The sequence below is a fragment of the Heterocephalus glaber genome, unplaced genomic scaffold, assembly GCF_053883595.1.
Source record: "Heterocephalus glaber isolate CG9 unplaced genomic scaffold, H.glaber_assembly_v1.0 deba00001729, whole genome shotgun sequence".
NCBI lineage: Eukaryota > Metazoa > Chordata > Mammalia > Rodentia > Bathyergidae > Heterocephalus > Heterocephalus glaber.
The window spans coordinates 15,912,268-15,925,685 of NW_028258440.1; the positions used below are offsets into that span (position 1 = coordinate 15,912,268).

The 13,418-nt window shown below is 49.8% G+C and overlaps 1 protein-coding gene and 1 pseudogene across 1 annotated transcript; both read left to right on the forward strand.

Annotated features, from left to right (window-relative positions):
- The first annotated feature begins 4,066 nt into the window (after window positions 1–4,066).
- LOC147821610 (uncharacterized) lies at window positions 4,067–7,974 on the forward strand. The gene is made up of 3 exons (XM_087199792.1): window positions 4,067–4,555; window positions 5,612–5,657; window positions 7,759–7,974. Exons 1-3 carry the CDS (start codon window positions 4,209–4,211, stop codon window positions 7,804–7,806), a joined length of 441 nt encoding a protein of 146 aa, XP_087055918.1. The 5' UTR covers window positions 4,067–4,208; the 3' UTR covers window positions 7,807–7,974.
- A 1,880-nt stretch (window positions 7,975–9,854) lies between these two features.
- LOC147821611 (cyclin-I-like) lies at window positions 9,855–10,898 on the forward strand (annotated as a pseudogene).
- Window positions 10,899–13,418: the final 2,520 nt, after the last annotated feature.

Consider the following 13,418-nt stretch of genomic DNA (forward strand, 5'->3'; position numbering starts at 1 on the left):
GCAGGAAAAGGTGGACACTGGCCCAGGCTCACAGCAGATGCGCAGCACACCCAAGCCCTGAGCCTGGGTGGAGGCCCTGCAGCCAGCAGCGCCCACATGGGGCCCTGCACAGCCTGTGGGAGCCACTGGTGGGTCCGGAGCCTGTGCAGCGGGAGGAATTGGGTTGCTCTGAACTGAGGTCTAAGCTTGCAATCTGGGGTGTTGGGCTCCTTCCTCAAAGTCTGCAGTCCTTGGACTTGCTCAAGAGGTGCTCGGGCTTTTTGCACGGGGCTTCTGAGCACCCTACATGCTGGGCACACACAGCCTAAGATTTCACTCCCACAGCTCCTGGCCCTGTGGAGGGCTCTGAGGCTGGCATCACTGAAAGTATCAAAGCCACCTACCTCTTCACAAATCCTTTCCCTCTGCTTACTCACCAGTGCTGCATTATTAGCTGCTGGACCTGGAAGGCTGGGTTAAAAAATATCAGCCAACTTGGCCCTGCACAATCTAGCAAAGCTCTTCCCTCATGGCAGGCGTCCCACAGCTTGGAGTGTCGCCAGCTGCTGCACAGTAGAGCCCCTATTCTGCAAGCATGGGCCCGGGCCGCCTTCTGCTCTCGTCCATCCCTCTGATGAGTGGTCATGGCTTTGGGCAAGTGCACCCCAGCAGTTCCTGTGCCTGGCAGCTGGCTCTTGGAGAAAGCCAAAAGCTGCAATGCAAAAACTGGTACCCACGCATTAGGCAGAGGCAGGCATGGTGGCAGCCTGACCAGGCATGGGATCAGAGCAGCTACTCGGAGCTGTGGATCCCAGCCCTGAACCTGCAAGGGCACACCGCTTCACGGAAGGCACCCAGGGCATGGAGCCTCAGCTGAAGGGACCCGTTGAGGACTGGACTCCACAGCCTGGGAGTCAAGGAGGACAATGAAGAGCTCCACCGTCAGTGCCAGGACAGCCAGGGGTGCTCCATGAGCTGCAGGATGACTTCGGCCCAGGGCAGCTCAGTCTTCTGGCCGCTGCTTGCACTGAGAGCAGGACCTCTGGCTGGCTCTGCCCCTGAGGCCAGGTCTCTAGAGCTCTGGTCCCCCTCCACCTTTCCTCCTGGGCAGACTGGGGCTCCTGGCCCCTGAGAACTCGCTGAATGTATTGGGAGCAGGGAAGGAGGGCAAAATACCGTCCAAAGGTCAGGAAGGAGCAGCAGCCGCATCAGCAGCCTATGCTGGCCTCAGGTCTCCTGGCCCCTTGCACCAAGGGCCTTGAGGGCAGGGGAGGCAATGAGCTCAGGCAGCCTGGGCACAGCAGCAGCCCCCTCACCTCACTGCCTTCATCTCCTGCTTCTGCGGTACTGGCAGAGCATCGGGCAAGCCATCCCACACCCGAACCAGGCTGCAGGCCCAGTGCCACTTCCGGGGCAACATGGTTCTCAGGGAGCAGGGGCTGGGCCCAGGCCTCATTCGCTCTCCTAAGGCTGCATTCTGCACTTCCTGAGCCAAAGAACACCTAGCGGATCTGAGGCTGCTGAGTTGTGACAGTGCCCACCGGGCACTATGGTGGAGACAGTGCCCACTGAGCCCCAAGGTAAGTATGTTCCCAGTATTTCAATGAACCGAGCAGAGAAACATTGGCCTCAGACTGGGTTTCTGACAAGACAATGAGACTGGAAACAGGCCCTGAGCAGGGTGCAGTGAGTACAGTGTGGGAGTGCAAGTGGAGGGTCTGATTCTGCTTTTATTTACAGTTTTGATGATACATTCATAGCAAATTAGACTTTTCCAAACAGTGCCGAAGACAGTGTTCTTCTGGTATTCTGGGTTGAAAATGCCCCTTTCAGTTGAGTGTGGGAGGAAAACCATCCCTAAAGGCAGCCATAATCATCTAGGTATTACAGGACAATATTCTGGGTAAGAAGAGGTAATGTTGGACAGGAATTTAAAAGCAAGCCTGGAGCCCAATGTGGTGGTATATGCCTGTAATCCCAGCACTCAGGATGCCGAGGCAGGAGGATCGCCTTGAGTTTTAGGCCAGCATGGGCTACATAGTGAGTTTGAGGTCAGCTAGAGCTACATAGTAAGACACTCCCTCAAAAAACTAATGGTGGTGGTGATGATGATGATGATGATAGCAAGTTTGTAGGTAATACTGCAGATCTCACATTTCACCCACAACTACAAGCACTCCACATTGATGGTTTTCCCAGCTCAGACAGGGGAAAGCTTGCAAATTGCATGACTGGGCCTGAAACTAGTGTGCGGGTCACTGCCTGAAAATGTAATTGGCAGGGCTGCCTTTCTAAATCTGCTTCAGGAGTTGGAGAACTTTGTCCTAAGTATTCTGAAGTTGGTGTGCTTTTCTTCCCTTTTCCGTGTTCAGGAAAGCAGTCTGGATGTTGCAGCCTTTGCAAATGGAAAATGACATAAGGAAGCATCAGCTTTGGGAAACTGCTCTTTCACAGCGGGTTCCTGATACCCAAAACCAAAAAAGCTAAGAGACTAGAACTCAACTACTATTGCTTCTCCCTGTATGCAACACGAGTATGTATGAGTGCTACCTCATTATTGTGCCAATGACACGTGCCATAAAATACAAATAAGTAGGGCACAGTCTACATATTTGTGCATGAACAGAGACACATACACATGCATGCACAAACACATATATGAGTGGTACCTCAGTTCACAAATCTAATTCTTTCCAGAATTCTGGTCACAAACTCAATTGGATGAGAACTGAAACAAATTCTATGGTTAGGTTCAATGGTGACCTTATGGGGAAATTTGATTCGGTTCTTGTCCAATTTGGTTTGCGATCAGAATCATGGAAAGAGTTCAGTTTGTGAACTGAGGTACCATTGTATTAGGGACGCTCTTAATGAAGCCAGTCTGTAAGGTGGGCGCAAATGCATTGCGTGTGCCATATACACGAGGAGCACAATCTCCCGCACTCCTAAACTGCCAGTGCTTTCTCCTGAGCCATTGTCACAGGTCTTGCTGACACACATGCTTTTCTTTCTGCCCTCGCTCTCTCCCTGCCTGACGTTTCTCCACCTTTATCTCCCATGCTCCTCTCCTCGGCTCTGATTTCTCCCTCCTGAGCACGGAGCACCAAGGCCTCACAAGTGTCTGGGACAAGAGTCCTCAGAGTAATCAGCAGGCGCCCGGATTGCTCCTGTGAGCCTCAAGGAGGAAGCTGACAGGCGGGGAAGGGTCGGGGACCTTAGCGAATGGGAACAGAGACATTAGGAAGCTAATATCCCATGTAACCAAGAAACGTTTTCCTGAACTTTGGCGCTTTTTCCCTTCTCCTTTGTTTCATTTTCTTCTAGGAAATGTTTTATTCTAATGCCTCCTGAGAGTGAACTCCTTTATCGTCACTACAACAGAAACAGGGAGCACCGCGTGCACAGTGGGGGTTCCCGGAGGGAGGCGCCCTGGGCAGGGTTGTACATTTCCACAGAGGATTCCTTGGCAAAAGCTGGAGCAGGTAGACTTGTCCTCGGGAATCGGGAGTTCCGGGACGAGCGCCTCTCAGCACCCACTCCGCCACAGGTCCCCACCGGGTGGGGGATTCTGGCAGGGAAACGTGCCCTGCTTTCAGCCTCACTGGGGGAATGGGAGCCAGCAGCCCCAAAGGGGTCAGGCCGGTCGAATTCGGAGCCCTTGCTTGCTCTGTGCAGACAGTGATGCGTGGCAGTTGGAGCAAGGGACAGACTCCATCCTCCCCACACGAGGTCCTGGGGGCAGTGTGAGTTTTCATCCCGTCCAATCAGCTTGCCAGCCAACTCAGTCCTGTCCTCAGTTATCCTTGTGGGGGCGGGGGGCGCAGTCAGCTAGCTGGGGACAAACTTGGCCCCCATTCTGCCAACGCCCTGTATTTTCACGCCCAGGTCTTTCCTCGGCCTGAAGCCCCACCCCACCCCCACCGCACCCCCGCTTTCTTTTGTTTTCTTCTTGTCTTTTCTTTTTTTTCCTTCGTGGCAGTACCTCAATGCCTTCGCAATGAAGCCCCGCCTACTGCAGGTGGCTGTGTGCCGATAGCCAATACCAACCGTCAAAATGTGACCGTTAACTGCCGCTGATCCCAGTAACCAATAGGAAGACGAGGAGCGCTTCCCTCGGTACCCCTATACCGCGACGCTTTTAGCCACTCCCGGCTTCTGGAGAATTCCAGGCATGGCTCGGGCCGAACCTCAGCTATGAGCTCGACAACTATAGGTTGATGCTCTAGGAGATGGAAAGATTCAGTCGTGGGCCTGGGCTAGACGCCCCAGGGGAAGAAGGCGGTCACCTCAGAGGAGCAGCGAGGTTCATGTTTCGCCAGCGGCAGGAGAGTAAGGAGAACCCAGAAGCTACCGCGAGCCAAGGACAAGGAGGTGATGGGAACGCCGAAGCTGATGACACCGAACAAGAGCCCAAGCAGCAGGAGGAGCAGCAGCAGGAGGAGCCAGGCCTTTCGCAGGCTGTAGCTCCACAGCCCAGGCGTAGACGACCTCGAATCCAGTACAAGTTCACGGAGAGGCAGCTGCAGGAACTGGAAAGTGTTTTCCAAGAAATTCACTACCCCGACATATGGAAAAGGTAAGGGGCTCGCCGCGCCGTGTGTACACCCACCCCTCAGGTGGTCAGTGTCAGGTCAAAGGCCGAAAACCAAGGCCAGACCAGGCCACAGCAAGCCTTTATTAAGGGAACAGATCTGCCGGGCTGTCTCTGAGCAAAGGAGAGACAAAAGCAATATGGCCAGGACAGCAAGTGCCTTTTATAGGAGCGGGGGTGGGGCTTGTCGGAGCTGAGGTGGGGCTCAGTGAGGCAGTGGCTAGGGAATGGAGGAGCCGGTGCGGTCACTAGGTGGTGGGAGGTGAGCCAGTATTAGGTTAGCCTAAGTGGGAACAGGGGCATGCTGGGAAGAAGGGTTTGTTCTTTGGTGGGAGCCACCATCTTGGCGTGACGTCACACAGGGGAGGGGGCAAGGCACCATAGGAAGAGGGCAGCTACTATACATAACAGCTGCTGGGGTAGTGGGAGACCTGTCAGTCAGGCTCATTTCTAGGTGACTTCCCCCCTCCCTCATTGGCCCCAGCGACACAAGTCTTACTTACCCTGCCTTTGTGCAGGCAATGCAGCGGTTATCTTGTGGGGAGAAAGGTCAACATGGTCACGTAGTATGAATCAAGTCTGGAAACTGGTTGGTAGCTGCTGATGTTTTGTTTTTGAATTGTGGCGAATATATAGAAACATAAAGTGTACAATCCAAACCACCTTTTTTCTTTTTGGTACCGGGGATCGAACTCGGGACCCTGCGCATGTCCAGCAGGCGGCGAAACCACTGAGCTAAATCCCCGGCCCTAAACCACTTTTAAAGTATACACTTCAGCAGTGTTGAAAATTTTCATGTTGTTGTTTAACAGATCTCCAGAATACTCATCTGGGCAAACTGGAACCTATACCCATTAACTCTGCACTCTCCTTTACCCCAGGCCCTGAGAACCACCATTGTATGCTTTTATTCAATGACCTGGACTACTTTGGAGTTGTAAGGGGAGATTGTTAATTTTAAAATAAGGACAGAATTTACATACTACATTTCCTTTCATCCATAACGCTCAGTACTGAACACTGTTTGTTTTCTCTCCACAGAAGGGAGCTTGCAGGACGCATATATGTGGCTGAAAGTCGAATAAAGGTCAGTATATCTGAAAAAAGTAATTTGGCAGGGCAACTATGCTAAAACAAACTTCAAGATGTAGACAGCTTTGTGTTAGACAAGTTGAAGTGGGTGTGTTGTTATTATCTCTTTTTTTCACCTTGGCAAACATATTTTGCTTCGCATGTTCAGTCTAAAAAGTAATCTATGTATATAATGTAGATGTGTATAATTATATAAATATGTAATGCGTGTGTATATATTCAGTATATAAAATTCAACGTTCTCCAAAAGGCTATCTTTTGGGGAGGACTTCTGTGTGCAGTCATGTTGGGCCACAGTCTGACCGTGGAAGTATTCAGATTGATGTAGGGAATCCCGGGCTTGTAGGAAGATCCAGTTGTACCCAACGACTTAAAATCACGTAAAAGCATGTAGCTAAACAAATACATTGGTAAATATTGGGATGTGAGAATAAATACCTCAAAGAATACTCGGTCTGAGTAATGAATGCATCTCTACTTTTGGTGATGCAGAGGTGGGAGGATATCTTAAAGCCCAAGTGGGCAGTAGTCTTCCTCATTTGCTGTGTAAATTTGGGGAAAGTGCTATAGACTGTGACAGCCCTCAGTTTAAATTTTTGGTAACCTTTATGTGTCCACCCCCAAAAGAGTTCCAAACTAGTAAGGATCTGGTTGCAAAAGAGCATAGGATTGCCAGATTTGGAAATTAGTTTAAACAGGGAAACAATCAAAAGCAGTGGTGCACGATGAACTTTGGTTAACCAAAAAGAGAGATGAAAAGGAGAGAGAAAAATTACAATAAACAACACCGCAAAGATTACCAATTAACTTCACAAGGGAGGCTTCTTTGAGTGTACTTTTTCTCATGGAGAGCGGTACTTTTCCTTTTCTGTGGTACTACTTTGTGCAGATGGGTTTGGGGATATACTTTGGGGGTGTGGCACTCATTTGGGAGTAGATTTGTACCTGCCTTAATTTCAAGGGCTTCCCATTCCTTCAGACAGGAGGAGCAACAGGTGGGCAGATCATGGGATCAGAGGATAGCTAGAAGAGACTGCAGAAACCCCGCTAGGTGCCCCATAAAAAGGAGGAATGCGGTCAGACAGCCAGGAGGAGCTCATCATCAGCTTTGGTGCAGAGTGCACGAGAGAGAGCAGGGCGAACATGGGCTGCGCATCTGCTGGTGGGGTCCAGAAAAGCAGCCCAACAAAGCAGGCCACTGAGTGCTGGCCTCCTAATGCCACAGGCCAGGCTCCACGCAGCTGAGTCAGCTGGGAGATGTGGGGTGGGGTGCGGAGTATTCTCTCAGGCCGCTGGACAAAGTCAGAAGAAGAGAGGACCTGAGGTTGGCCAGGTGCTTTCTCCTTCCTTGGGAGTGGGCGTCTCTCACTGGGCTCCCAAAGGCAACAGGAGCCTCAGCAAACCAAGGAACGAGGGAAAAGTCCTCAGTATTTCCAATCTCTGCAGCACGAATTTCCCAAGAAGCTTTAGTCCCGGTTTCTGCTCCCCTGTGCAAAGGTAAGGGGCTGGTGGGAAACGAGGCTTGGGAAACAGACCTCCTGTCAGCCCCCTCCCCAGTGGTGTGCTGTGCAGGCCTGTGTGTTCACCCAGGGGGCGCCAGGGGAACCTGTGCGTCCTCTCCACAGCAGTCCTGCTGCTCTGGGCTGGGTGACCCGGGGTATCCACGTCGGGCAGCGGGCATCAGGCAGGGAGAGAAGGCCCTGGTGTCATTACAGTTTGCAGGATGGGAGCTTCCCATAGGCTTAGGTCCTGGGAATGCCTGGGAACTGGGAGGCGGAGAGCCAGTCCAGAGCACAGTGGCATCTGACACAGGTCTGGGTCTGGCTGCAGTGTAATGCTTGGCAGAGGTGTAAAGAGGAGCTGTTCCCTGACCCCTCCCACTCCTCACTGCTGGGGTCCCTCTTCCTGGAAAGCACTTCCACCTTGTGCCTTGGGGACAGGGGTGGGGCTCTGCATGTCCAGGAGGAACAGCAAGAAATGAGCTTCTGATGTGCACATGAAATGGCGGTGGGGCATGGAGTCACATGATGTGTTCCCTCAGTATGAGAGCAACTCTTCTGTACAGTAACCCAGGCCCTTTTGTCTTCTGATCACAGGCTTGGTTCAAGTATAGGAGAGCCAAATACAGGAAAAATCTGCAGTAAGCAAGGAGCACATCTGTATCACCGGAATTCTAGGACCAGAATGATGTCTAGAACCCGGAGCAGCAATGGCATGTGACCGTTCTCCTGAGACCCCGTTGCAGATGAGTTTTTCTCTTGGCATTATGTCAGGACCACCAGTTAGCAATAAAGCACTATGTTAGCAATGAAGTCTTGAGTTCTCAGTGTGTTTGCTTTCCTGTTCCTTCTGGGGTTAGTACAATATGAATGTGAATTGGTCTGGAAATGCCATTCAGGTGGAATGATGTTGAGGACTCCTGTCGTGGGGGGCTCCCCCGAACCCCCATCAAGAGCCCCTGCACATCAGTCCGCTAAGTGCCACGGTGGGCTGTCAGTGACCCTTATTCAGTACTCAAGTCCCTGTGCTCCCATGCCCGGCCATGGCTTCCCCATCACTCCTCCATGGTTTGGGGGCCCCCACTGTGTGCAGAAAGGCCAGGGCAAGTCCCTGGTGAGGGCACACCCTGCGCAGACGGGGCTGGGTTTCAGTCATGCTGAGCAGCTCAGTGGGAACCCCCCGGACTCTGAGAGCAGCTCCCCAAGAGGTCCTCACCGGTCAGTGGGAAGGGGCAGACGCACAGTCATCTGCGGTGCTCCCAGTTCTGCTCAGGATCCTCCTGGCTGGGCAGTAGAGCCCGGGCTAGGGCTGATTCTGGAGCAGAGGTCCTGCTGCTTCAAAGCAACCCTAAGAATGCATGCCACGGAGGCCAGAGACAGGCTGCTGTGCCTTTCTGTCCCTTCCCTGGGCCAGCAGGCAAATCCTGGCCGCTTCCCCAGCTCAGAAGCTGAGCACCTCTCCTTCCCGGGCCCTGAGTCACCTAGAACACTCCTGTGAGGCCAGGAAGTGGAGCAAAACAATACCCGAGCACAGTGAAGCTTCCCACTCACCTCTGGACTCACTCTGCTTGTCATTCTTCCTTGCGCACAGAGCTCTGAACCGACAGATCTTCAAGACCTTGAAAAATACCTGGGTGTGTTTGTCTAGTCCTTAGCGTTTATGGAATATTTACATAATTGTGTGATATTTCCATAATGTGAAGAGGATTCCCTGAAGGGGCTTTATAAATTTATTAATTAATGCTATCTACAGGTGAGATACTATTATGTCCATTTATGTAGAGAGATGGAGACACACACAAAGACATATCTCCTATTCTAAAATGTTAATCATGAATCAGTCATACCAAACTTATTCACCCGTTTCTCTTAGGTATATATATCTGCATTTTGTATGTATGTATATTTTAAAATTTATTGCCACAAAGTACTCATTGCCATGAATCCCTCTCAGAGCACTCCCCCTTGCTTTGAGCACACATATCATCATTCTTTCTGCTTTCTGGAGCATTTCTGACAGTTCTCTCTGGTCTCTTTAGTTGTGCAGTTGTGGCTGCCTTGATGTCCTGAATTCATTTAAATGTTTACATTTTCACATCATTTTTACTTTGAGGACCAGGCAGAAGTCACATGGACCCACACCCGCGAATAACGTGGGTGACGATACATTGTAAGTTTGTATGTGACAAAAATTGATGCACGTAGTGGATCCGCAAGGGGTGATCCAAGAACACGAGAATGGCCCCAGCCTTCTGGTCAGGGGACCCTGTGGCGCCTAGCTCTTGCCTTTTCTTATTTTTTTCCCCTTCTCCCTTCTTTTTCTTTTCTTTTCCCCTTCAGCCTTCCAGCATTTCCTCTCAGAGGCGCTTTCCCCGGGCAGGGGCAGAGCCAGTCTCACCCCTAATGCCTCCCATGCCCCTGCAGCCCTATGGGGAGAGGGACTCCCCTCCTCACTGGGGCACCCGTGGAGGCGGCAGCCTCAGGCCTGGGGTCGTCATGGAACTGAGTCACTGAAGACCCAGGCCTCAGTCGTGTGTCCTGCTAGCGCCCCGCGCCCATGGGCCTGGCCCCGCTTCTCCCTCCTTGGCTAGTCAGGTCCTTGGCCCTTGCTTGGAGGGAAGCAGGAGTTGATGCCCCAGATACACCCCACGCCATCGCCCCTGGGAGGCCTGCAGCTCCACTGGGGAGGAGGAGGATGACGAAGAGGAGGAGGTAGTTCCATCAAGTTGGGTGGCAGGCAGATCCAAAGGATATCATGAAGTTTCCAGGACCTTCGGAAAACCAGAGATTGTCTTTCTTACTGGAAAGGGCAATCTGTAGGGAAGCCCAGATGTGGAAGGTGAATGTGTGGAAAATACCTACAAATCAGAGTGTTTTTCCATCCCAGAGAGATGAAGTAATTCAGTGGCTGGCCAAACTCAAGTACCAATTCAACCTTTACCCAGAAACATTTGCTCTGGCTAGCAGTCTTTTGGACAGGATTTTAGCTACTGTAGAGGCCCACCCAAAATACTTAAGGTGTATTGCAGTGAGGTGCTTTGTCCTAGCTGCCAAGACTGTTGAAAAGGATGAGAAAATTCCGGTTCTGAAGGTATTGGCAAGAGACAGTTTCTGTGGATGTTCCTTTTCTGAAATTTTGAGAATGGAGAGAATTATTTTGGATAAGTTGAATTGGGATCTTCACACAGCAACACCATTGGATTTTCTTCACATTTTCCACATCATTGCAGTGTCAACTAGGCCGCAGTTACTTTTCAGTTTGCCCAATTTGAGCCCGTCTCTACATTTGGCAGTCCTTATCAAACAGCTACTTCACTGTATGGCCTGCAACCAACTTCTACAATTCAAAGGTTCCGTGTTTGCTCTGGCCAAGGTTAGTGTGAAAATGGAGAAACTCATTCCTGATTGGCTTCCTCTTACTATGGAACTGCTCCAGAAAGCACAGGACCGGATTTCTCCAAGGACAACAGCAAGCCAGAAGTGCCAGTCCGAGGTCCAGCAGCCTTCTACCATCATCTCTCAGCTGCCAGTGGGTGCAAGCACACCTCTGCTTAACGCAAAGTGGAGGAAATGGAGGTGGATGACTTCTATGATGGAATCACACGGCTCTGTAATGAAGATGATGCGCCGAAAATGGGGCTTCTGTGTGCGGCACTGATTTATCAAGACAAGAGGGACATGCTTGCCCTTGTCCACCTTTGCAGCCTGTTTCTGTCATGTAGTTTCAACATGTGTTACGTTCCGGTGCAAACTAAGGTTGGCTACTTTGGGAACAGAATGTAAAAATAGGAAAGGCTATGGAGGGATATGTACCTTATCAGGCTGATTTGAAGTGAGCTAGAAAAAAAATACACCCTCATTTACTTGTGCAGTTAATTATAATTCACCATAGTTTAAAGGCCAAAAAAATAACGACCAAAACATTTTTGAAAGTAAATTTCTTTGTAGTATGTCAGTTCTGTTCTTTTCTTTGATAAAATGTAGCTTTCCCCATGTCAAAAAATTACAGTATTTGAAAAAAAATTCCAACATTCACAGCTATCAACTCGTTTCCCCAGCATCCTGATTTATTTTCCTCTTGCTTTTGCCTGCTTCTTCTTTGAATACTTAATAAATTTTATGCATGTTGATCTATGTTCTCTGACTTCCAAGGAATAGGAATCCCCCGAGTTTGTTTTTGAGCAAAATTAGTGTGACAGCCATATTTAATCCATGGTTTAGATTCCAGTTAGTGTGGAAAGTGTACTTTGGAATTGTGCAGAGGAGTCAGAGGTGATAATAGACAAAGTTCTCACATTACCACATGGATTTTGTTTCTCATTTCAACTTTCAGAGTTTAAAAGCAAAATTACTGCTTTATCTTAAACCTTAAAATGGCATGTAAGTAGAACACTTAGATTTGTTGAAATCATTTTTGATATTTGTATGAAAGAATTTGTGACAAAGTTACTATATCCAGGGCCTCACCAAATAAACCTATATTTCACATCATTAGATTTTTGTAACTGATCTGTTTTTACTCCTTTGTAATCAGTAGGCGTCTGTCTAGATGTTGGGGCAGCGCTACGATTTGAGTCTGTAACATGCAATTCAGAACCCTCATTTTATGTCAGGCTGTTAGGGTTTTCTGATAAAAATTATTCCATGTCTTATAACCTGCCCGTACTTCCTTTAATGACTTGAATCCTGAGCTCCCTTTGCCTTCTGAGGAAGGTATTGCACTCAGAACCATGGAGCGATGACAAAAGCCTCTGGTAGCAATAAAAAGTTGTCCTAAAAGAAAAGAAGGTGAGAATGTTGAATTAAAAAATGGATTGGAAAAGATGCATTGTAATTAATCCTCCTCACAATACTCAAAATCATCCCCTCACTTCCACCATTCTCATCCTCTCATTCTTGGCAATGTGTCTTTTAGAATAAGCATTTTTTAAAAAATTAAAATATATATCATATCTGTGGATCATGCATCTATATATGTTCTTCTTTTTTTGCCTAGCAACATTTTTGGAGAACACTTTCAAGCTTTTGTTTTACCCTGTTCCATAATCTTGCAGAGGTGCTGGACTCCATTGTAGTGGAGGGACTGAGTTGCCATCTGGCAGCTATTGGAATGCTCCACAGCCCACCTAAGTGGTAGAACAGTCCGTCTACTTCCCACGAGCCTTCTCCCATTTGTGAATCTGAGAGTGCCTGGTGAGGGACCCTCACTCCCTTATGAGCCCCCAGTGGGTCAGAGGGCCCAAAGAGAAAGTGAGTGTAGACAGCAGAGGGGCTGAAGTGGGAAGGGAAATGTCTGGCAGGGACACAGTAAGGGATGGAGGAGGGAGGCCCTTGCATGGCCCATCTTAAAGGACACAAGGCCAGTGAAGGCAAGGAAGGAGGGGCAGAACCAGTGAGAAGGGAGAGATCTTAGAGAAGCCTGTGTGGGGGATCTTGAGTTTGCCAGAGAGGCTGATCAAGTTATCCCCAGGAAAATCATGCCCAAAGAAGGAGGTAGACAGAGTTAGAACAGCACAGTCAGGCGGGGCTCAAGGATTGGGTGCAGTCAGCTGTGAAGTTCCGTGAGGGGTACAGGATGACATAGAACAGAAAGGCCTCACAAAAAGCAAGGAAAGCCATTTTGCAGCCCAAAGAGTCTCCAGACAGAGAGCCAGGAAGAGGCCCGCTCCCCTAGGAGATGCCTCTCCACCGAAGCCTGGGACTCTACCCAGCTTCACAGACTGTGCTGGAAATCTCAGGGGTCAAGGCCATCTTGTAGCCCAAGCTTGTCTGGAGCAAGTGTTGAGGCGTGTGGCGAGTCAATGGATCCCAACTCAGTCTGTGAGAAAGGAGGGAAAGGACTCACACGTGTGCGCTTGGGGTCCTGGAGGAGAGGTCCTGGAGACTCACGATGAATCTGATTCTGTTCAAGTCACAGCACCCATAACTGCTCATGTGAAAATGATGGCCACTGAGTTGGTGGCACATGCACTGTGGGAGTCTGAGGCAGGACTCAAGTTTGAGGCCAGCCTGGGCAACTTTGTGACTGAGCCAGATGCTGTCTCAAAATAAAGAGTAAAACTTTATATGAGGGATAGAGCTCAGTGTGAGGGCCCGAGGTCAAACGCCAATACTCTAAAACTATAGAAAAGCTTTCATTGGTGAGAGTTGGTGAGAGAGACTGTCTTCCAGGGGCGACTGTCCCGACAGGAGTATTCAGTGATGGGGGAATATAATCCACTTCTTGACCCTCTCCTGACTGTGTACTGGTTTCTTCA